Here is a 25,010-nt window from a genome sequence, read left to right as displayed (position 1 = left end):
ATTGTTCAACATCAATTTTTCGGGTACCGCTTTAAAATTGAAATGGATAGTTGGTATGCTCTTGATCGTACCATTTCTAATGGTATAGTGTATATAAATTCATATTTCAATTAAAAATGAAATTATAGAGTTCCGTGACATCACCTTTCAAGCAATTTTAAACTACTTTGAATGACAAAAACCCAACATTACTATCAAAAAGACATCTTAAGAGACAGGCTCATAAGGAAAAGTGACATTATACACTTTTTTTCCAAAGAATGGAGTATACGAAGCAGCAGAATTAATGATATAAAAACTATTAAGTGTAAGACTAATCAAACCTATGTTCAACACTTATATAAGACCACAAAGCAAGGAAGCAGAGCTCTGGGGCTGAGCAAATAGAGCTCTTCAATGTTGGAGTGAGCACCAACTTTCCCAGCAACCGAATCGAAACCGGATTCAACAGCCATTTCCTCCATACTCTCGACCGGCCTATGCACCCTTCCGGCTACCACTCTACAAACTATGAGGGCCTTCCTCAACGACGAATCCCCCTCCACCATCTCAATGGCTCTCCCACTCGTCGAAGCAGTGAACACTCCCTCTTTCTTTGCCACGAACCCGTCTCTTAGGATCTGGCACACCCTGCATTTCTCTGAAGTGCATAGACCGGACGACCCCTTGAGGCCGAGAGGGCATTCAACTGTTGCACCGTGGAATCTCAGCAGCTCGTTCCCATCGGCCAGGCAACGTGGATGCTTTTTAGTTAGCTTGTTTGCTCTGATTTTCACTAGCTCTCGGTACTCCTCAAATTGGGCTAAGGTTCGTTGCATGTTGTGCACCTTCAGAATCCTCTCGATTTTGTCGAGCCTCGCTCGACATATTATCTCCACGATTCTTCGGGAAGAGTCTCCCTCACCGAGTTCACTAACTAAATCCACAGAGACGCAATGATTTAGTAAGACGTTCATGCAAAAACACTTAAATGTTAAGTACTTATACCATTGGCTTGCTTTTACCACAATTATCTGCGTACTAAATCTTAAACACTTACACTATTCACATATACTTACAATTATGATTTACGAATTAAAACAACTAAAGCTTAAATAATTGAAAAACAATCATAGTTTGTATAAAAAAATTACTCCTTCAGTATGAACAATAGAATTCTCATTTTAACATTCGGTTCATCTGTCGACAGGAATAGTCTCATTTTGCTATTTCGATTTGTAAGCCAATAGGAGTCTTATTCACATTCCATAAAAGTAAAATTTACATTTCTCTAACATTTTCAACTTACATTTCATGAAACTAAGTGGACACTCTTATTCGTGGATGGTCTTATTCGTGGATGGATGAAGTACATAATTGAAAACTAAATTTATTTTTTGGGAAATTGGTCTCTAAAACCATGAACTTTGCCCAAAATTTGGTATTTCCCATGAACTTTGAAATTGGTATATAATATCACGAATTTTGCATTTTGTTTGGTATTTCCCACGGCATGTTTATTACTATATTTGACTAACTCATGAGGCTTTTATCATACTTGACACAATTAAATCAACGTGGTTTTCAACGTGACTTTTTATGCTACATGCTATGAACTTAAAAATTGGTTTCAAATATTATAAAACATATCACGATGGTCTATGTTAAATAAGATTTTGATGAAAATATCTTATTTGAGTGAGTTTGGGAAATACCAAACAAAATGCAAAGTTCGTGATATTATATATCAATTTCAAAGTTCATGGGAAATACAAAATTTTAGGCAAAGTTCATGGTTTTAGAGACCAATTTTCCTTATTTTTTTATAATTTGGACTTTATAATAAAAAAACGTGTCATGTGTCACACATTAATTGCCACATAAAGGCGTGCTTAGGAAGCTGCGGTAGCATGCTTTAAGCACGCACGCACACGCTATTCCCTCCCTAAGCACGCTGATGTTGATGCCCTAGGACTCGAACCAAACCACATTAACTGAAAAGTTGCAAACCTGCGTGTTTAGAGAGATGATGCGCCTCAACAGCTTCCCATCTAACAAACTGGTCGCCACATTTAGGGCAGAAGGGGCCTCCGAACGAAGATCTCGGCCTCATCGAAGCAATGCCCCCCTTCCTCGACGACCTCCTGACCGGACTGCCCAAGACGACCGGCCTATGCCCCACATGAAACCCAACAAAATCAGAGCCACCGCGTATTTTCAGTTCGCAAGTAGCGCTATCAAGCACAACATGATGCGTTATCGGGTTGTGAAGCTCACTGCTTCCGATGGATCTCGGGCTGCTGATCCGTGGCTGCTTCTCCTCCGTATGCCTCTTGCTCCCGTTGATCACATCTTTCAGATTCGCAATCGATCTCGAACAACCACACCGCCCACTGCCAACGCTACTCGGCTTCTTCGTGCTCGGATTCTTGCTCCCTGCATCCGGATCGTGGACATCGGCTTCGTGTGATCGGCATTTCATCGACCTCCGTAGACCAATCCAAACAGCCGGCATTTTTGGCTTGTTTGATTTCTTGATCATAAATATATATTCACAGCGAGTGTGAAGAGAGAATAATACATGGAGAACATTGATGTGGAAGATATACGCAATAGTGAGTAAATGAGGAATTATAGAATTATTTATGGCTAATATATTGAGATTTGAGACTGTAGATATGAAAGATTAGGCCACAAATGGTAAGGATTTCGAATGACATTGCACGTTTTTTTCGAAACAGAGCAATACAGAAATTAGCCTGCCAAAATAATAGGAGTAAAAAGGTCATTATTTTGAGATAAAATATTGCAACAAGAATGGATAACTCTATTCAATAATTCAATCCCTTGGAAAACGAGGGACCAAACTCGCCACCTAATTTATTAAATTTATGAAAGAGATGCTTTCTCTAATGTGAGTTGTTAACAGAAAATGACAGTTCTTGTGTATGTGACAAAGATACTAAACACATATACATATAAATCGTACTTGATTTCGAAGAATTTTACGTAGGTTGCACTCTTGTATGCGCGGGTCAAACTCGATCCAGACCTTGTTTCATCTCCATGTTAGCACCACCAACCTCACTAGTCATCAATTCTACTGGGAAAAATGCTGGACACAATGATCAAGAGCTGCCCAAGACAAGAGCAAATCTGACACTATTAAAGCAATTTATTCAGTTCAATATAAATGTTTAGGTTCCTCAATTCATTGAGAATCATTATATGAGTCAAATTCAATAAAGTGTCGAGGAAATACTCTCATTTATGATACATTTAAATGCTCTACCAACCCAGGCCATGCTTTACATTAACTAGGCACATGCCTTCCTGCCCAGATTTGCCCTCACAGACCAAAAATAATCAGAAATTCAATTTTCCATACGTTAGGATAATAAATTGATGCATCAGTGGGTCATAAAGCCTAATCAACTAAAATCAAATTAGTATAACACAGCAACATGCACTCAGACCAAGATTCCCCACAGATAAAACTGGACAAGATGTACATTTGGAAGAAAAGGAGAGGAAGATAAGACCTGTTTAACAAGAAAGATTGAAAAGTAAAGATCAATTACTTCATTAGGGCCGCCCAGAATAAAGGTGCAACATAACATATTGATATAGAAACCGAACAAATACAGCCAAATTCATACACACATCACATTCCTTTTACTTCCAGAAGTAGAAAACTGCAATCATGAAAATCAGTTGGGCTCAGAGATGTAATTTGAAGTATGCATAGAGCAACCTGAGCTAAGTAACCACTATACATCGGCATTACAAAGCTCAGCGAAAGTTCCCCTCTGCTCAATTCTACATAGATTCAGTTCCGAAATCCACATAACTTTGTACACTAACACACAAAAACATACAGCCAGATAGAGTGTATTACATTTAAGCTATTATGATGTCTTAAACACACAAACATTACAAGTCGAGGAAGCAGGTGCTACGAACGATTTAACACGATTGAGAATATAACATATCAGTGCATACAAAGCTTTACTACTTATGACTTTAGTGGAGAACTTCTATGATAGAACATCAGCTTAGGATCGGTAATATGATGAACCAAGAACAGATACATGATCCTTGCCCAGGTTACAGCCGCGGAGACATTCCAGATCCATGAGTTGAGAATGATCCACGAAAAGATTTACCTTAAGACATATTAGACACAAAACTTTAGACATGCAGCAAATAAAAAATGAAAAAGGAACAGGTATTCGAAAAGGGGATTAGAAGGAATTACATGTGGACCATATTGTTTGATAAACCACTCAGATGTCTTAGGATTTGATGCTTCAAACATGGTTTTTTCAAGCCCCAAACGGCTCACGACTTTTGCTATAATGTCAGCCCTCACAGAATCTGCTTGTCTACAGACATCATCAGCATCAATCATTATCATGTCTGCTCCAGCTTCAAGGCATCTCTCTGCCCTCCTAATCAATAGATTCACATCCTCAACAAGCTCTGAAGAATAAGGAAACAATATTAGTCTATGTAGCTTGGCTGATATTGCACCATAACCTTCACTATTTATGTTCTGATCTCAGCTTAGATTTGGGCATTTTAAAGCATTATGTGAGGGATTTCTTAAAACTATCAAGTACTTTATAAGAGCACATCTATCTAACTTCATCCAACAGGTGATAATCCTACTGTGACTAGTCTAATATAAAGATGATGAACACATCACTCCAGATCAGTTAAGTGACTGACTTAATAACCTGACTTCTAAACGCAATGATGTGACGGTGCATGCTCGTTTAATGAAGCAAACGGCTATTGTCATTTGGAATGATCTACTGAAGGATATAAGTATATTAAAAAGGGTTTAAAAATTGGAGATCCAACTGTCTCTTGTAATCTTATTTTGTTAACCCTCTTGCTTTAGCTGATTGCTATAGTGATTTCTACCTTATTTGTGAATCCAAGGATCCATACCAATAGAATGCTTTCAAACTAAACAATCTGATGCTATCACTTTCCACAAAAGAACTTAACAGAGAGAATGCCCTAAACCCTACCCCTTTTAGCACTGAGAGCCCTTAGTCCTATGAAATGCTTGACGTATAATATAGGCATTACAGATGCAACTTCACTAATAGAAGTAGAACACTAGATAATCCATGGTGCTATTATAGCTCTAACAAGTTAAGTGCTCACCAGATGTTCGCTGCACAGGGACCGTGTAAGATCCAAATGCTCTATTACCACTAATAGGTATATCTGACTTGTTAAACTTCACAGCAAACAGAGGCTTAGCTCTGAGACCCCCCGTTTTGACAAGCCTCACATATCTCAGAAGAATCTCTTCAGGAATTCCAAGTGAGCCAGCGTCAATCTCAATGGTATCAAATCCCAATTCTTTGCATTCCTAATACATAATTGCATATTTATCACAAGGAAAAGTAGTCATATTTATGATATGAAATTCTGTAACAGGAAAACTTTTCAACAACATTACCTCAATATAGTCTTTGAAAGCAGAAGGACCTCCGCGCTGTAGGTATTCAGCCCAGTCCCCAGTGCTAACGTACACATTGTGCTTATGTGCCAGGTTAGTCACTTCTTTGATGTAACTCTTAGGCATCAAACTATGAGAGCCTCCAGCAAACTTGAGACCATCAACAAATTGCCCCATAGAGTCAAAAACATCCTGTGCCAAATAGGTTCCTGTCAGTTTACAGAACTATTAAGCAGCAAATTGCACAATTGATACTCGACAAAATTGCATCCATGTCTTAAGCAGCAAATTGCACAATTTGACAATCTAAGCCCTAAATAATGATTCAATTAAATAAGTTGGCAATGACAGCAATTCTACTCGAGGGGAAACACCGACTAATCTAATAACCAGAATTTCTATTAAAACATACGAAGTTAAGCCATAGATCTTCACGACCTCATCATCATTCCATGCACACAAAAATCAGTCCGAAATTTGAAGAAAAATGGAAGTGAATGAATCATAATGCGAAACCGTCACCTCTGATCTGACAAGCATACTTCGGAATTCCAAATCAGTAAAAGATTAAAAGGAGAGATGAGCTTGAAGAAACTTGAAATCGAAGCACCGCTCATACCACAATTACCAGTTAAAATACTAACCAAACAGATTAGGACGGAGAAATTACAAGGAAATAATGCAGTGATGATTCAGTGGATCAAGGGGAAATTACCTGGAGGAGATTTTGGGGGAAAAGAGAGTGATGAGGTCCCCTCATTTCGGTGACACCATACCTCCTAGGCTTCTCTGGACGATCTTCTTCTTCGAAGAGTGTCTTCCATCGATAACTTGCCATTTTCTCCTCCTCCTTTTACCCCTTCTTTGATACCGAATTTCAATAGAATGTGATATGAATTTGATCTGATTGGAATATAGCTGACATACAAAGAGGTAGGAGAGAACGTCCATTGATGGTTGTAGAAGTCTGGAGCACCTTCTGGAAATATTTCATTTTATTATTTTAATGGATAATGATAAATTCATTCGAAATAGCAACCCTTTTCTTTTTGAAAAATGGCAACGTTTATTCTAGTCAATGAGCTAAGATTAAATTCTTATATTACGAATTCATGTAAGTGCGTTCAAAAATTAAATTACAAAAATTAAATCAAATAATTTCCCTTTAATTAGCATCTACGTGTATTTTGTGTGAACGATTAAGCAAATAAATTAAATGAAAAATACAAAAGAACAAAACTCTGAGAAGGACACGTAGATATTTAATTGTTTTTGACAGTTAACTTTCTTTTATTTTCTGCAATTGATAACTTCTTTGACATAAGTTTTGAAAAAATATTTTTTTGCAAAATAATTATAGTAAGAGAATTGAAGTCGCATGCATTTATTATGCTGTGTTTATTGTGACTGCATATTCAGTACTAGTGGTTCTTAATAGTACTGTAATTTATTTTGAGGCGATTTCTCAATAACTCAATTGACTTGGCCTATTTTTATAACAGGTAGGTACGAAGGTGTTCGGTTTGCAAGATTGTAATTCGGATTAAATGTGTAGTGTATTTGACTCATAAAATTCAACCCCACAATTCAATTTCAGATGAGATAATTTGTCATAGCTAAATCCCGATTAAAATAATCTCACAACTCAATCTTAGATTACATCTTGGTATTATTTTATCTAGTAAACCGAACATCATTGTAGTATATATATAAATATTCAGATTGTTATAAAATTAAAAAAATCAAAATCCAAATACGGAGTATTATAGTAGTAGTACTAGTTTTTTTATCTTTTCACAAGGAAAAATCACCTACTGTCAAAGAGAAAATACTGTTGTATTATGTTCAATAATAGGAAATAGTACTATGTTTAAAGGATGAATAGGAAGAAGAAGATGAAGATGGAGATGGAGTAAGGTGTTTGCAGGTCTAGTCTGGAGATGCACTGCTTTTCTTCCTCGCCATGAAACGAATCCATCCCACCATTAAAGTTAGACAAAAGACACCTTTTCTACTCCAAGAATCAAACCCAGCTAATCCACCTCCTCTTTATTCTGATTCCTCCACATTCAACAACAATATATACTCAAAACCTAAACAGTTCCGACATCCATTCAATTTCAAGAGACAGCCATGGCCAAGAACATGGATTTCCTCGTATGTCTCCTCATCATGGCTCTGGACATCATAGCCGGGGTTCTCGGCATACAGGGCGAGGTTGCTCAGAACAAGGTTCGTCTTTCCATCTCACTCCCATTTCAATTATTGTAATAAGTACCATTAACATATGGCTTGATGTGTATAGGCTCAAAACCTGAGGGTGTGGATATTCGAGTGCCGAGATCCCAGCTACGAGGCTTTCAAATTTGGGCTGGCTGCGGTGGTGATGCTGTGCCTGGCACACATTGTAGCCAATCTGCTGGCGGGATGCGTCTTCATCAGCTCCAAAGAAGAACTCGACAGGGCTTCGCCTAATAAGCAACTCGCTGCTGCCTCCCTCATGATGTCATGGTATTTGATTATCAGATTGTTTAGCACAGTGTTTCTAGACACTGTTGAAACTAATGGTGGATTCTGACAGGATTATGTTGGGGATTGCATTCATCCTGCTGATATCGGGAGTGTTGTCCAACTCGAAAACAAGAAAGAACTGCGGCATGAGCCATCAACAGCAGCTGTCTATTGGAGGGATCCTGTGTTTCATTCATGGACTGTTTGCGGTCGCCTATTATGTATCTGCAGCTGCTGTTCTTAGAGACGAAAACATTCCGCATCAGCAACACAACCACGCCCACCAACCCAAACCAGATCAGCAACCACTTCCTGCCTGATTTTTCACATCTTCCACATTCCTTTCTTGGCCTTGATGTTTCATTTTCAACTAGTCATCTTTACATGATTCTTTCTTTTCATTCTGGAAAATGACATTCTGACCTTACATACCTAGTACTAGTATTATAGGAAGCGCAGCTCAGATCATTAACATGTTATGCTTTACATACGAACAAACCACGATGAACAATCGAAATACTTTAATGAAAGATTTGGTCCCAACCATGCTATGGCCTATGGTAACTCATCAGGCCACATGCATCAAAAAATGATCAAACTATCTGTGAAAGATTACTATAACCCATAGTCAAAATCCCTAACTACAAGTCAACACTTGAAGAACAGATGATAGAAAGGAAGAGAACAAGAAAGTTCCCCAAATCAAGACAACATAACAAGCCAGATGAGTAAACACACAGTTAAACAAAAGAAATAACTCCTCATTCAGAGTGAAAATAAGGAAATATTTTTCAGTGAACGAGTCATTAAACAATGGAGTTCGATAGCAAAACGTATCTAGAAGTCAGTAACAAAGATTAATCAGTTGTCATAAACACAATATAACGGAAAATCCTTGCAATTTATAAGAACAATTCAGAGAAAAAAATTAACCTTCCTGCACCTCAGTAAAACCTCTCATTCATAAATTCCGAATCAACCTTCGCCTCTGCCACTCGATTCAAGTCATTTCGGTGGCGAATTCGTTCCCTCGACACTCACAGCTCCTGAATTCGATTGTTATTATAAATTCATGTACGAATTCGAATCTGGATAAAGTCCGATCCAGATTTGAACTCATTTCACGAATTTATTAACAATAATATACTACTAGGACAAAAGAGGTGACTTTTTCCAAGCAAGAACGCTCAAGGAGGAAGAGAATAAACTGAAAAATTACAGAAAGGGGTTAATATAAGAAAATTAGAGAGGAAATCAAATCAATCGAGCGGTTGGTGGCGGTTGTATATACAAAAATCAAGGGTTTTGTGATTAATTGGGCCCAATGATATGTATTGAGTGAAAGACAGGTGAGAAAAGAAAATTAATTAACAATTGTTTTCCATGTCGAAATTTGATTTTCTAGAGCTTGTATAATTATAAAAACTTATCCCGTGATCTTTGATTTTTGCGAATTCCACTATGTATCCAATGAACTAAGTGGTATACTTATTCGATATCTATGACATTTGTGCGGTAAACCTTTTGAAATATCCCTATACCTTATAAATTTCGCATTAAAATTTGCACCATCTTTAAAGTTCCTATTTATATGAGACGTCGTTAATTTTATACTTTGAAACTATTTGAGTTTATTATTTTGTATGTTATGGACTCGCAATAAACGTTGAAATCTACGCACTGATTTTGTGATCTCATTGATAAGTAAAATACAGGATAAAATAAAAACTTTTTAATCATTGAAATGAAATTATTTTAGTGAACATCTTAAAATGAAAAAGTTAAACTATTTTTCGTGGACGTATGAAGTAGTACAAACTAAGAACAATATCATTGAAAATCTTTAAGTTACTACTCCGTCTTTTTGTTTCGTATGAAGTAGTACAAACTAAGAACAATATCATTGAAAATCTTTAAGTTACTACTCCATCTTTTTGTTTCAGATTTTTTTAGATAAGAAACTCACGTATAAATACATCAACATCAACTACGATACTCGATTAATAATCATTTAATGCACATGTTATCTATACATATATAAAAGGGGAGTTTTGGGGGTATTTATGGAATTACAATTTTGAACTCTAGAATGATTAGAATAAATTTAATTTTGTTAATTAATTTGTAGTATATATCTCAACCGGCAGATCGTGGACTATTTATTATTGCACATGCACATTATTATTTAAGGTATATATTATAATTAAAAGGCTCCAATTGAAAATGAATATAAAAAGCCATTATTCACAAAGAATATGGAAAGCCAACAGACTCCAATTAAGCAAGAAACGCATGCACTATTATTTTGGGAATTAAAGCTAAAACTTTTAATCTACACCATCTTGGCTCTATATAAATAAATGGATTCAGTATTGAAACAGAGAGTACCCAAGAACAAGCACAAGTAGATAAAGAAAAAAGATAAATGGCGAATTCTAAAGTGAGCAGAGGCAACCGAAAACAGCCATGTTTGCTCATCCCTCGACCACCGGCTTCATTCCGAAGATGATGAAGATCAATTTGTTTTCTTCTATTTGTGTGTGAATGTGCATAGCCGGATGTTTGCTCATCCCTCGACCACCGGCTTCATTCCGAAGATGATGAAGATCAATTTGTTTTCTTCCATTTGTGTGTGAATGTGCATAGCCGGATTGTAAAGGCTTCAATATTATTAGTATGTTTGTACAAGAGTTGTAATACTATTCAAATACGTTGTTAGACTGTTATAGACTTGAATACTATTCAAATACTATTAAATTTTTGTAGATTATCATTTTAGTTAATCAAATTCAAATACTATAAATTTGGTCATTTTTTTTAAAACATTTTTGTATTTAAACTCAATTTCTTGACACTAGAATGAAATTTTCACGAAAATTAATTAGCTTCTGCCACATGAAAAAGTGCTATAATTTCTTATATTCTTTGACATAAATGACATTTTTTAATTCTTAGTTTGCTTAGTTTCGTTCAGAATGTGTAGTAATAATAGTTCGCTCTTTTTAATTATTATTTCATTTTTTATTTGTGGTCATTATTAATTTTAATGGTTAATTCTGATTTATTGTAATAAGCAACACATTTTTATTAAATTTATGGTAATTCATGTATTTTGTTTAAATAATACAAGGGAAGTTTTGAAAATATTTACAAAAACTGCCTAACTAAATTTAAAATTATAATCTAATTGAGTATATTTTAAAGTTAAGGGTTTATGATTTAGGTTTCAGGGATTGGGCTTTTAGTGTATAGGGTCACTATATTGCAATGAAATGAAACTCGACTAAGAAGTGTCTCACCGGTGCAATATTATTAGTATGTTTATACAAGAGTTGTAATACTATTCAAATACGTTGTTAGACTGTTATAGACTTGAATACTATTCAAATACTATTAAATTTTTGTAGATTATCATTTTAGTTAATCAAATTCAAATACTATAAATTTGGTCATTTTTTTTAACATTTTTGTATTTAAGCTTAATTTCTTGACACTAGAATGAAATTCTCATGAAAATTAATTAGCTTCTGCCACATGAAAAGGTGCTATAATTTCTTATATTCTTTTACATAAATGACATTTTTTAATTCTTAGTTTGCTTAGTTTCGTTCAGAATGTGTAGTAATAATAGTTCGCTCTTTTTAATTATTATTTCATTTTTTATTTGTGGCCATTATTAATTTTAATGGTTAATTTTGATATATTGTAATAAGCAACACATTTTTATTAAATTTATGGTAATTCATGTATTTTGTTTAAATAATACAAGGGAAGTTTTGAAAATATTTACAAAAACTGCCTAACTAAATTTAAAATTATAATCTAATTGAGTATATTTTACAGTTAAGGGTTTATGATTTAGGTTTCAGGAATTGGGTTTTTAGTGTATAGGGTCACTATATTGCAATGAAATGAAGCTCGACTAAGAAGTGTCTCACCGGTGCAATCTTAAATTATATCTTTTGATACACAATATCTTAAATTAATTTTACATTTCATATGCTACAAAGTTGGGGATTTTCAGTTTTTTGGTAGTATATTTTAGTCATTTACCAAAAAATGTTCTAATTTTTGAAATAATTTTATAAAATAATTATTATTGTTGGATATTTAGAATATATCTATATATACATATATAAAATGGTAGTTTTGGAAAATTTTAAAAAAATGTTGTTTTAATTAAAAATTAATTAAAATTATTTTTATTATTTGAAAGGTCAAATAATTATAACTCCATATATAAAAGGAGAGTTAAATTTTTTTTAAACAATGTCATTTTAATTATAAATTTATATATCAATTAAAATTATTTTTATTATTTGAAAGGTCAAATAATTATAACAATGTATGATTTTAACCCATATAATAATATTATTTTTTTTATTTCAAATCAATATTTTATATTTTGAAGAAAATAAAATGGACCGTGCATAGCACGGGCGTGATACTAGTTGATAAAAATAGAAACAAAATTATTTAAGATTCATGTAGATACATCCCATTAACTAAAAACATATTCTTACAACATTAGTAGCATCTAAGCAAGCTTAGCAAGAACGTCATTAAGCGTAGATACAGCTATGGCATAATACTTCTCTGCATCAGAAGGGCTCTTGATCTTGGCAGCATAATCCAGCTGATAACACACAAATCAAATCACATCAAGATCAGTAGCTGTGAATGGTGAAAAAGGCGTAGAAGATCATAAATTAAAGAACTAACGTTGCTGATATCTGCGAAGAGCTTCCCCGTGAGCTCCTTGAGAGATTGCTTCTCTTCCTTGGACTTGGCAGAGATGATGGTGTTGAGGTCATAGCGAAGGTACTCTGCCTTCGAACGAAGGTCGTTCTGCACGTACGGCCACGCCTTCTTCTCGATCAACGACTTCACACCGACGATTTCCTTCGCGGATTCCTTAGCTCTCGCTGCTGCCTCCGCCGGTGCCAGTGGCTGAATGAAAAACCTGTTCTTCAATGGCAAGTCAAAGTCTCTTGCTTGGTCCGAGTTCAAAGTTCCAGCTGTCACAGTTGTTTTTAATATAAAAATTGGTAAAATACGAGAGAGATAATGAAATGAGAAAACAGAACTATTTATTAGGGATGGAAGCAGTATTTAGTAAAGATTAGGGCTCGACAAAAATACCGAAATACCGCACTTATCGTACCGAAAATACCGGTTTTTTGTTATACCGTAATTTTCGGTACGGTATGAAATCTTTCGGTAAGGTAAATGTACCAATTTTCCTATACCTCAGTATACCGTGATATACCGAATATTTGGTATATAACGTGGAATCAGTATACCGAATCCTTTCAACATATACCGAAAAATCGGTATATGTTGAAATATTATATATGTTACATTATATTTAATATATTTATATAATCTAAAATAGAATTAGAAAGAAAAAATCTCCGAAATTCTATTTTTAAATATTTTGCGTATAAAAGATTTTTTTTTTCATAACGGTACTACGGTATATCATACCGTACTAAGGTATATCGTAAAAGCACGGAATACCGCGATAACAGTATAAAAAATTAACGATACCGAAGTTTCGGTATATACCGCATTGGTATCGGTATGATATTTTGTCATACCACAGTTTTCGGTAAGGTATGCGGTATGACGTTCTCAATACGATATACCGTACCCATCCACCCCTAGTAAAGATGAAACAGAAACTGGGCTACTTACGTAGGCCACCGGAGGGAGGTGGTGGGCCTCCGATCTTGATGGGCTTGGCTTCAGCGAGCACGGCTTGAACGAAGGAGCCGGAGACTATCCCAGCAGCGACAAGCCCCAGCATGGCGCGGCGGCTGGTCTCGGTCTCGCCTTGCTGCGCGCGGATGCTGAATCCGGTTCTCGTGGCGGCGGTCCGGGTGGCGTCGCCGCTGCTGTTCATGCGGTTGGATTGAAGGCTGCCGTCGAGGACCGCCTGGGAAGAGCCGCGTAAGCCAGCCATTGAAGCCATAGCTTGAGCCATTCTTTAAAATTGCTTTCCTAGTTTGTTAAAAAGCAAAATAAAAAATATCAGTGTTTTTTTCAGAGTATAAATGAGATGAGGAAGCGCCTTATCTGAGTTTGGATATGCAATCAACCAATCAGTCTGCAATATCATGACATGTATGCTCTTCTAGCCACTGGGCTTATGCCACGTAGGCCTTAATGATTTTTTGTCTTCAATTTCCTTTGTCTTTTCTTGAATCATAAAATTATGAGTCTCATGATAGTGATACAAGGTTGTGATATATTGCACATAACTTGATTTATTGCAGAATACAGAATCAAAATATGAAAGTCATTTCGAGGGATAGTAGTGGAGGTCAATGTTAGTCTATTTTTAAGGTCATTTTTTAAAAAAGATGACTTGAAATAATTTAAAACAAACTAACAGTGAGTTATATGTTACCTAAAATGACAGTTTTGCGTTTTGCAATAAGATGTGGTTCAGTTTTGATTATAACATACATAACGCAAGTATTTCGAAGCCAACACAAAGCAGTTCTTTTTTTTTTTTTTTTTTTTTTTTTTTTTTTTTTTTTTTTTTTTTTTTTTTTTTGGGTAAACATATAGGCATATATAGTAACACATTGTTGTAAAGGCAATATATTATTACTACATGACTCTTCATAATAGTCAAAACTCAAAAAAGCAGAGATGTAAGAAGCTAGGGGAGACAAGTCAGCATGGGTTCTTGAAGCCCATGTTCTGGCCAGTTGTGTAACTTCTCCACACATCTATAGCTCCAAAGCTAGTCATCAAAACAATGCTCAGAGCCATCACCGTCGCCACAGAGAAGACGATGATGGAGGGGCGGCCGTGTCTAAGTATCGCCTTTCGTATCACGGTCAGTCCAACAAGTGAGGCAACGAAGCAGACGGCTGCATACGTTAGAGCAGCATAGATCTGCTTCATTCCCAACAGCAAGTACTGGAGCGCGGACATGCTCGATGACACGAGTACCATGAAAGAACACGTCGCTGCTGTCACCTACGCAACAACGCAAGTTTAATGGCGTAAACTAGTCAGATAACATGACTCAGTTGAACCAATGCTAGTAATTAACTACTTACTTGAGGCTCAATTCCCATTTGAAGGAGAATTGGGCTTATGAGCATTCCACCTCCGATTCCGAAAACTCCACCAAGAAGGCCGGCTAGTAGGGCCATTATCGGGAACACGAGTTCGCTGGATGGCCGCCTTCTCGTTCGCCCTCCGTTTTCCTTTTGTCATCAAGAGAGATAGTTAAATTGTAGTAGCAGAGAAGAGAACAGATTGCAGTCAATGTTCGTTGAGATACCTGCTGAGTTGAAGCAATAGTACTGTTTGTAGGACTCTTTCTGCGGAAGAGGATCCATGAAGTGAAGAAAATGGCAAGAGGAATTTGCATCGATGAGATTATCCAGTACCCTGTTCCACAAGCCTCTATCTCAATGATACCCTGCAAAAACCAGCAACTCATAATACCCCATATTGGTTGGGTAAAGCAAAAATGTGGAGTTTATAGATAAAATGAATTCTCTTTATATGTTAGTTTTTTGGGATGAATTTTCATGTTTGGTTTGACATTGATGCTTCCATTGAGATGTTCGACGACTTAGAGTGATGGCTTGAGGAAGAAACGAATCATGACATATGAGAACCAACTCTAGTGGCATGGGGAAAGATCCCGTCGTCGTCAATGAGGGCATTGGCTCCGCTTGGAGTGTTTGTGTTACGGACTTTGATGCTCCATATCGATTGTGAAGGACAACTGATGAGAGATTTATAAACTAAAGGAACTCGACCTAATAGGCTAGTATCATGGAATGAGTTCTTTTGTTTAAGGTATAATATTATTGATACTTTTGTTGATAGCCAAAATTACTCGAAATAGTGGCTTGCGGATGACAACCGTGACCAACGCCATTACCAACAATGATTTTGGGAGTCAAATCATAGTGGTGGCCTGATAAAAAGACAGTATTGACCAACAAGGCAAAGTGTTGGCTTAGCAAATAACTAGCCGTGACCAACTAGGACGTTGGCTCTCAAGAAGGGCCGATTGCGACGGATTTTAATATCCCATATCAATTGTAACAAGCAAGTAGTGGGGTGTATATAGACTAAATTGATTCCTCCTCCTAACAGACTAATTTGTTTAGTGGATTCTCTTGTTTGGTCCATAAAAAATGGCCTAGTGAAGGGGCCAGGCGTGACCAACGAAGTCACTGGATCTTAGAGGATCGATTAAATTAGTAGAGATAAAAAAAAGTTTGTAGTTAAGCGTACATGTCCGTAGTGGTTTCCGCGAAGGAGATACAGAGCAAAGAAGGAAAACCAGATGAGGACCAACATCCCAATGGACACCCACGGAGTCCGCACCTCGTCTTCGACTTGATCCGCAGTAGCGCGCAACAGGGGCATTTTCGTACTTTCACCAGTTCCGTTCTTCGTTTCCTCTCTAAACCCGCGCGATTCCAACCTCCAGCACGCAGCCCCCGACCTGCACGTCTTGAAGGTGCATCCAGCGACGAAGACCACAAACATGAGCATGATCAGCCACTCCGGGAACACCACATTGAGCACCACCCCGCAGCTCACGCCCAGCAGCAGCCACGGCTGGCACAGCAGCGCCATCTCGCAGTCAATCAGCCGCCTCGCGCCGCCGCTCCTCCACAGAGTGTAGGCCGCCACGTTGGCAACAGAGCCGCCCGTTACCATGAAAGCTGAATATGTGGACGCTGTTTTCACGTCGTGGCCGCCGACGATGGTCAGGATGGGTATGAACAGCCCCCCGCCGCCGACGCCTCCCGCGCTGGAGATGGCGGCGGCGAGGGATGACAAGGCTGCGACTGCCGCGGACCGAATGCCGATCCCTTCAACTGTGTTGGATGTTTCAACGCCAGATTTAGACGAGGTGGAAGACAAGATGGTGAGAAGGAACAGACATTTGAGGAATAATGTATGTTTCATTTTTTTTTTCTGAAATTTTGAATTCTCAAAAGTCAAAACCTTGAATTTATAGGAAATTGGCAATCTGGAGATGATGAATGATTTGCTGGAATCTACACAATTTCAGTTAGAAATAGCGAAAGATTAAGAAAAACTCTAATTCTGGAATAAGGATTGCAGGTTAAAAGTGGTACCGGAATTTGGAATTATGCGTACTAACAAATTAAGAGACTATCTATGTATTCATAAATTAAATATTACTCCATTCAAGTGATTAAGTGTCCCATTTTGGTTCTGACACCGTGTTTCTGAAAATGTGATGAAAAACGAGTGAAAAAAAATTAGTAAAAATGTAAGCTTCACTTTTAGGTAGTACTACCTCTATGGCTCTACCTCTGTCCTCAAAATTTTGACATATTTTGACTCGGCACGAGTTTTAAGAAATATAATAGAAAGTGAGTTGAAAAAGTTGGTATGATGTGGGTCTATTTTTAAAGTATTAGTTTTATAATAAAATATAAGTAGGAATGAATTAGTGGAATACGAGGTCCACTACTAAAAATGGTAAAAAATGAATTGTGTCAAATTTTTAGGGACGTACCGAAATAGTAAACAGTGTCAAAATTTGAGGGATGGAGGTAATACTAACTAGTACACTCCATCCTCCATATAGATGTCCATGATTTAAATATCTATTTATTTATTTCCATTTTGAATAAATGGCATCATACTTCATTAAATCAATATACTCGTATTTCCTTATAAAATAGATATATGAAATGAGAATTACTACATAGTATTAATTTTTTTCATCAGTTTTCCTTTCATAGTTGTTCTTAAAACACTTACCTATAACGAGACTTTAAATCATGTAAAAGGGGAATATTATTTTCATAGTAATAGTAAAACACGTAGTAAAATGATCTAATAAAATGTCATGCCTATATACTAAAAATAATACTACTTCATTAAAAAATTGACCACATTTACATTTTTGCCCATTCAAAAGTAATGTCCAGTTTCGGTTTTTGGTGTTTTTTTTACTAATAATATCTTAATCACTTTTTTTCTATCTCACACTTTATTATTTTTGCATTGAAATCTTTATTATTCTCAAACTTTTTATTTTATGAAATAAATAAAGTAACACTAAAATTAGTCATTTAGCGAATAATCAAATAACAATATGAGATACGAGATATTCATGGTGAACTAACAGAAACTTAGGGCCTATATAACTAAAAATAGTATTACTGAAAAGAAACGCATTGAATCGAGAAATTCAGTAATCTATCAATTCAAATTTTAGGCAAGTGTTTAGTGCGAAATACTATATGCACACGCGGCGACAAATGATTCTAGTCATACTTATCTAGAAAAAACGCCTTTTGCTTTATATTCTACGATCAGATAACTGCAATATTGATTTTACTAGTACCAATTTACCATATTGTCGTCTTTTTATTGATCTAGCCCTACCACCTACGTCCCATAAATTGCCATTGTCAATTTTATTTTTCTCGAATATTTATTTATTGACACGTCAAATGTTGACATGAAACTCTCCAACTATTTGGTGGTTTGTAATCATTTAACTCTTTCTTTACATTTATTTAATTAATAATTAATAAATATATAAAAAGAATACGTAAATATAGCCAGATGGTGACTCTCAATAACAAAAGAAATGTGGCTGCTGGGAGTCGAGCCCAGGTCTCCACGGCCACAACGTGGAATTCTTACCACTAAACTACAGCCACTTTGTTGTATACAATTAAATTTAAACTTTATTAATTTAATGTATCACACTTAAGAGATCTTTTTTTTCGGGCCGTTTTTAATAGGACAGTAGTACAACTTTTTTTTAGGCAATAAGAGAAATATACTTATTTACATCTGGGCTACTAAAATCGCTAGGCCCAAAATGTGTCCATCTGGGCTGGACGATGCAGCTTCACAAAAATAAAACCTTATTAAAACTCTCTCCATCCACGAAATAATATCTACATTTACTTTTTTCATTTTCACTAAATGAACTCCATCTTCCACTAATTCAATACACTAACATTCTATTATAAAATTAATATATAAAATGAGATTCACATTCCATTTTTCTTCACATATCTTAAAATCCCCAATGAGTTAAAGTGAGACTTTAAACCATGGATGAAGGGAGTATAAAATACTACTCCCTCCGTTCCCTCATAGTTGAGGCGGAACTTTTCGGCATGAAATTTAAGAAATGAATGTTGAGTGTGTTAAATAAATAGATAAAAAAAGTAAGAAAGAGAAAAGGTAGAGAGAATAATGTAAAAAGTGAATAAAGTAAGAGAGAGTAAAGTAAGAATGAGGAAAAAGTTACTATATATGGAAATGACTCAACTACGATGGAACTTTCCGAAATGGAAAAATGACTCAACTATGAGGTGGCTGTAATTTATTGGTGAGAATTCCAGCATCCACATTCAAATTTATTTAGTAGAGTATTTCCACATTCATTTTCCTTTTGAGATTGATCTATATTGGTTTTTTACTGGTGTACTAATAATTACTTCATTCGTTCCATAGTAGTAGAGTTATTTTGGTATATTCTATTATAGTGGAGTTATTTCTTTTCTAGTAAAAGTCAACATATTTTTTCTCTCTTATTTTACACTCCCTCTGTCCGTCATTAATGTCTCATATTTGACCGGCACGAGTTTTAAGAAATTATTTGACTTTATGAAGTAAAGTGGGTAAAAAAGTTGGTGGAATGTGGAACTTACTTTTATATATTGATTTTATAATAAAATGTGAATGAAATGAGTTAGTGGAATATAGGATTTACCTACTAAATACGGTAAAAGTGAAATAAAACATTTATTGGTAGAAGGACGAAAAAGAAAAAATGAGATATTTAATGGCGGACGGAGGGAGTAATTTCTTACTTTATTCACTCTTCATCTCTCTACCCTTTTCATTTCTTACTTTATTCTTTTTTTACTTAATCACTTAACACAAATTTTCTTAAATTGTGTGACGGAAAAAAACGTCTCCACTACCATTGAACGATGGGATGGGAGTATATAGTAAGCAATGTTATAGGTGATCATTTATATTTTAGAACAGGCCAAAAAGGAACACACCTTATTTAGATAAAGATTGGTACCGATAGTTTTAGTATTAAAACACACTTGCATATTCATTCAATATACATGAATTTTCAACATCTCAAGCACAACTCATCCTCTATGAGGGAGAGGATGCCCATAAACCACAATGGTATAGTGTAAAATGTAAATCACAAACACAACCCGTGACGACCCGTGATGCTGTGCTAGCAATTGCAGTGGAAAGCTACACCCCACTCGAAACACAAAACGAGGCTAGCGCGTGGATACGGAACCGACATTTACTTCATTTTTAATCTCAAAATTCGTCTTCGCCTTCTGCTTCTCTTTTCTCCTTTTAAATAAGACGCCAACCACAACTAGTAGTACCGTCGCACCTACGGAACTGATAACTGAATCAATGATACGCGTTGTATCCACACTCGTTCCTGCAAATTAGTAAAACAAACTTCACTTGCTGACACTCAAATCAAAAGTCAGAAAGTGACAGAAAAAGGACCTTTTGTGGATGGTACTGTGTCTGCCGGCGAATCGACACCACTTTTACTAGTAGTACCGTCACCAGTTCCATTAGCAGTACTGTTACCGGCGCATGGGATGGTCGCGAATCGACTGAAGCTCTCCAGCAAGATCTTCTTGCTTGGAAGGTGAGGAAATGACTGGATGTTTAGGACTCCGGATATGGGTTTGTGGGAGTACTTGAACGTGCACGTTTCGTTCCAGAAGACGGCTTCTTTCCAGTTGGGGCATCGCTGCGCGGTTGCTGGAGCTGCGGCGGCGACGCATTTGCGGCAAGAAGGGAGCGAGATGTTTCCTCTGCAGACGACGACGGCGTTGACGGTGTCGGGGCTGTTGCCGACAGAGGTGTTGAGGAATCGCCTGCTGCCTATGCCGCCAGAGGAGAGGGAGGCGATGAGGGTGTTGAGGTTGGCCTCGTAGCTGCTGTTGTTTGCGAATGTCTCGCCGCTAACGCCGCAAATTGGCTGGGACGTGGCTACGGAAATGTGCAATGGAAGAAGAAGAAGAAGAAGGAGGATTATTAGGTTTGGAATCTCCCACATCTTTACGGTGAACTCAATTTTTTTTGGTGTGCAAAATTGTAGCAAATGTAATCTCTATTTATAGAGGATCAAATTATGAATTTTGATATAATTTTTTGATGATATAAAAGATATTACATGGTTGATAGAGGCGGGGTCTTAAAAAAGTGTGAATAACGTCATTTTTAGAGTAAATCTTATCTCATCTTTTTATAAATACAATTTCTCATCTTGCATTAAAATGAAATAGTAGTATATGGTTAGCTATCTACCTTATCCCATCATACAATATTTTTAAAATTTTGAACTTTTTACGTAGTTATATATTTTAAATAATTTTTTTTAAAAAAATATCAAAATAAAGATAATTTTATAAGAAATCTAACAAGATCCTAATTAAATACGTTCCGATCGATAAATTTGAAAATATATTGTAATATTGTATCGTAAAACTGATATGTTTTGTATTAGAAACTGATATATTCAATACTGCAACAGTTAATATAAATTATGACTATTTTTGGAATATATATGAACATGATACAAATTGTTATCAAATTTATAATTTGAACATATGCAATTCGGTTAGATCCCCTCGTAGAATTACCTCGTACTCCCTTCCTCGCTCGGTCAGGGTATCAAGAAACTCCCTTCGTCCCAAGATATTAGAGCCCTTTCTTTTTCGCACTCGTTTTAGAAAAATAATATAAAATAGTTGGAGTGGAGAAAAAGTAAAATAAGAAAAAGAATTATGTAGAAAAGACTCTCATCTACATAATTCTCTCTCTTACTGTACTCTCTCTCCACTCCGTCCCACAAAAGATGTCATATTTGTGGGACGACACGGGATTTTAGGAGGTTTGTTTTGTGTGTTAAATGGAGAGAGAAAATATAATTTTTATATTCATGTGAGAGAGAACTTTTTCCAAAAAAGGATATGTAACATCTTTTGTGGGACAAACTAAAAAGGAAAGTGTGACATCTTTTGTGGGATGGAGGGAGTATTATATATTATTTTTCAAAAATGAGTGCGAAAAAAGAAAGAGGTCTAATATCTTATGACGGAGGGATTATCAGTTATGCCGAAATATTTTTCATTCATATCAGTCTCGCATAAGCACATATCAGTTGGCCCGTATACCTGTATCAGTTGGAAATAAATAAGAATATTATTAAATCTCATATAACAACATATCAATAGGATAATAATCAACATAAATGTAGTGAACTTCAATATGAATGAGAATGACGTTTGTTGTTGCATGCTTCGACAGTATCAGTTCATGCAAGAAAGTGAATCAGTGCTTTACAAAATATTTGAATATGATACAAAATGTTATCAAATTAATTAATGGTTTAAGATATTTTTTTATGATGATTAAAAAAAAAATTAAGATGCATTTCTTTCTAGCATGGAGATTAAAAAAAATTATGTTAATTGGATTAAGTGAATGAAGAATAAAATAGTAATTGAAAAAGATAGAGAGATAAAAAGAGAATAAAGTAAGATAGAGTAAGTAAGTGAGAAGAAATATATTGACTTTTACTAAAGAGAGAAATGACTCGACTATTATAAAACATACCAAAATAGTAAAATAACTCCATTACCGTGAAACGGAGGAGTGGTAGTTGATGGTACATAACTAGCATCAAAATACATCACTTTTCCATTTCAAGTGTTCCCACTTATGTCCCCCTTTCACATTTATTATTTTGTGGAATTTTCATATACTGATGAACATGGAAGACTTAGTCAGCTTGATTTGGTCATCTAAGATCTTAGTAGTTAATCCTTTCTTATCTCACTCAATTTTTTTAATAAAATATATATTTTTTATTTATATATATTGATTTTTTTTATAGATTTGAATATATTCTAAACATATAAAATATCAATTTATATTTATAATAAAAAAATTTGGAGTTAGTGTAGGTGGACTCCACTTCTATATAAAAAGTAGTAATGAAATGAAACTGTCCCATTTTATATTTTTAGAATTTATTCAACTATATAAAATATTCATTTCTATTTTTATTTCCATTAAATTTATATAAAACAAAAGAAATAGGATATAAGTAGAATAACTTAATTAAGTTATATATTAAGAGTTAAAAAATTAAAATACAATAAAAAAGACATAAATATATACTTACTCCACCATAGTTGAGTCGTTTTTCCACTTTAGGACGTTCAACCTTAGTTGAATCATTTCTATATATGACAATTCCTCACTCCATCAAAATAGTCTCATTGGTAGTTGACACAAATTTTTATGGAAAATTGGTAAAGCATGAGAGATAAATAGATAAAATGAGTAAATTAGAACAAAAAGAGAAAATATGGATAAAATAGGAGAAAGAAAGATAAAAAAAGGGTAACAAATTAGGATTTTTTTAATTTTTATTGTGAGACTAATTTTGATGGACAAACTGAAATAAAATCATGAGACTATTTTTTATGGACAAAAGAAATACTCACTACGTCCCTTAAATTTTGTCACATATTTTCATTTCCGTCCGTCCCACAAAATTTGTTACATTTCGCTCTTTACCATTTTTGGTAGTGAACCTCATATTCCGCTATCTCATTCCTGATCCATTTTATTGTAAAACTAATATATAAAAGTAAGACCCATTCTGCACTAACTTTTTTAAGTTACTTTCCGTTATATTTCTTAAAACTCGTATCCGGTCAAAGTATGACAAAACTTATGGGACGGAGGGAGTAACAATTAACATATTTTCTCTTTCAAACCTTATTTTCATTTTCTCTTTTTTCTTATGGAAGAAATATAGTCCCTTCGTTACATAGTAGTGGATGCGTTTCTTTTCGGCACGCGATTTAAGAAAAAAAATTGTGTTAAGTGAGTAAAGTAAAAGAAAAATATAATAAAAAATGAAAAAAAGGTAGAGAGATGAAAAGAAAGTAAAATAAGAGATAAGTAATGGAGTATATTACTAGAAAAAGAAATGACTCCATTATTATATTCCCTCTGTTCCATAGTAATAGAGGCGTTTCTTTTCGGCACGAAGATTAAGAAAAATCGTGTTAGGTGAGTTAAGTAAAGGGAGAATAAAGTGGAAAATGAAAAAGGTAGAGAGATGAAGAGAGAAAAAAGTAAGAGAGTAAGTAGGTGTGGAAAAATGTGTTGACTTTTACTAAAAAGGGAAATGACTCTATTACTATGGAACGTACCAAAATGGCAAAATGACTTTATTACTATAGAATGGATGGAGTAGAATATACTATCAAAATGTCAAAATAATTCCACTGTTGCAGAACGGAAGAAGTATTTTTCTTAAATCTCTTTGCCAAAAAAAAATAAAAAATCCAACTATATATGTTAGAACGGAAAGAATATTTAACTAAGAGTGTCAAATGAATAAAGAAAATTCAAATACAATAATACTAGGAATAAAGATTAAAACAAAACAATAGCAGAAAAGTTTTAAATTTTCACCCACTTGTGTGGTGCCCTACACAAAGAAGAAGACAGTAAATGAGAGTGTTTACAGGGCCATGACCACAGGAATAAGACAAGAGTGGAAATGGACAAAGACAAATGCAGAAGCGGAGAAGAAAGGTAAGGTAATATCCAGCCTCACTCGCTTAATCTCCATCAAATGCTCTTAACTTTCTCTACAAGACCAATTCAACGCTCAAATACAATGAATAATATTGTTAGAATTTTATGATCAACGATGAATCTCGTGGTTCGGAATTTGAATCAATCGTCCCTTTCCTCATTAACTGTTTTAGACATTATCTACACAGCTTCACTGCGCTTCGATTCTCCTCCTAACTTTGACAGCAATGAAGATGATAACTTTTGCCGTATTATCATCTTTCTTTCCTTGTATAAGTATTGTATTATTTCCATTGGTTTCTGCAGAAACAAGATAATGTTCTTTAATCTTATAGTGAATTACACTGCATGCTTGATTATAGGTCAA

General features: G+C 35.2%; 5 protein-coding genes, 1 long non-coding RNA gene and 1 other non-coding gene across 8 annotated transcripts; all 7 read right to left on the bottom strand.

The window, feature by feature from the left end:
- Positions 1 to 207: 207 nt before the first annotated feature.
- On the bottom strand, positions 208 to 3,707 carry LOC125200698. 2 transcript variants are annotated; one of them, XM_048098435.1, is made up of 3 exons: positions 2,969 to 3,707; positions 1,990 to 2,738; positions 208 to 916 (listed from the first exon to the last, which is right to left on the bottom strand). In XM_048098435.1, exons 2-3 carry the CDS (start codon positions 2,519 to 2,521, stop codon positions 330 to 332), a joined length of 1,119 nt encoding a protein of 372 aa, XP_047954392.1. In that variant the 5' UTR covers positions 2,522 to 2,738; positions 2,969 to 3,707; the 3' UTR covers positions 208 to 329. The 2 variants fall into 2 exon arrangements, with proteins under 2 accessions (XP_047954392.1, XP_047954393.1); XM_048098436.1 differs by having other exon boundaries at positions 1,990 to 2,512.
- Positions 3,708 to 3,854: 147 nt separating this feature from the next.
- On the bottom strand, positions 3,855 to 6,401 carry LOC125200700 (protein HEAT-STRESS-ASSOCIATED 32). Its single transcript, XM_048098437.1, has 5 exons — positions 6,174 to 6,401; positions 5,459 to 5,650; positions 5,158 to 5,368; positions 4,238 to 4,461; positions 3,855 to 4,145 (listed from the first exon to the last, which is right to left on the bottom strand). The coding sequence occupies exons 1-5, from the start codon at positions 6,294 to 6,296 to the stop codon at positions 4,035 to 4,037; spliced, it is 861 nt and encodes a 286-aa protein (XP_047954394.1). The 5' UTR covers positions 6,297 to 6,401; the 3' UTR covers positions 3,855 to 4,034.
- An 872-nt stretch (positions 6,402 to 7,273) lies between these two features.
- Positions 7,274 to 9,325, bottom strand: LOC125202830. Its single transcript, XR_007173199.1, has 2 exons — positions 8,903 to 9,325; positions 7,274 to 8,372 (listed from the first exon to the last, which is right to left on the bottom strand). It is a non-coding gene; the product is annotated as an uncharacterized LOC125202830 (long non-coding RNA).
- A 3,095-nt stretch (positions 9,326 to 12,420) lies between these two features.
- On the bottom strand, positions 12,421 to 13,997 carry LOC125207194 (oxygen-evolving enhancer protein 3-2, chloroplastic). Its single transcript, XM_048106438.1, has 3 exons — positions 13,667 to 13,997; positions 12,692 to 12,987; positions 12,421 to 12,605 (listed from the first exon to the last, which is right to left on the bottom strand). Exons 1-3 carry the CDS (start codon positions 13,953 to 13,955, stop codon positions 12,507 to 12,509), a joined length of 684 nt encoding a protein of 227 aa, XP_047962395.1. The 5' UTR covers positions 13,956 to 13,997; the 3' UTR covers positions 12,421 to 12,506.
- Positions 13,998 to 14,538: 541 nt separating this feature from the next.
- Positions 14,539 to 17,111, bottom strand: LOC125202747 (sulfite exporter TauE/SafE family protein 2-like). The gene is made up of 4 exons (XM_048101195.1): positions 16,244 to 17,111; positions 15,273 to 15,413; positions 15,046 to 15,195; positions 14,539 to 14,962 (listed from the first exon to the last, which is right to left on the bottom strand). The coding sequence occupies exons 1-4, from the start codon at positions 16,925 to 16,927 to the stop codon at positions 14,654 to 14,656; spliced, it is 1,284 nt and encodes a 427-aa protein (XP_047957152.1). The 5' UTR covers positions 16,928 to 17,111; the 3' UTR covers positions 14,539 to 14,653.
- Positions 17,112 to 18,594: 1,483 nt separating this feature from the next.
- TRNAH-GUG lies at positions 18,595 to 18,666 on the bottom strand. Its single transcript has one exon. It is a non-coding gene; the product is annotated as a tRNA-His (tRNA).
- Positions 18,667 to 20,047: 1,381 nt separating this feature from the next.
- Positions 20,048 to 21,094, bottom strand: LOC125202687 (cysteine-rich repeat secretory protein 38-like). Its single transcript, XM_048101137.1, has 2 exons — positions 20,516 to 21,094; positions 20,048 to 20,444 (listed from the first exon to the last, which is right to left on the bottom strand). The coding sequence occupies exons 1-2, from the start codon at positions 21,075 to 21,077 to the stop codon at positions 20,272 to 20,274; spliced, it is 735 nt and encodes a 244-aa protein (XP_047957094.1). The 5' UTR covers positions 21,078 to 21,094; the 3' UTR covers positions 20,048 to 20,271.
- Between the last annotated feature and the right edge of the window lie 3,916 nt (positions 21,095 to 25,010).

The sequence above is a fragment of the Salvia hispanica genome, chromosome 1 (assembly GCF_023119035.1).
Source record: "Salvia hispanica cultivar TCC Black 2014 chromosome 1, UniMelb_Shisp_WGS_1.0, whole genome shotgun sequence".
Lineage (NCBI taxonomy): Eukaryota > Viridiplantae > Streptophyta > Magnoliopsida > Lamiales > Lamiaceae > Salvia > Salvia hispanica.
This window is presented reverse-complemented; position numbering and strand designations above follow the sequence as displayed.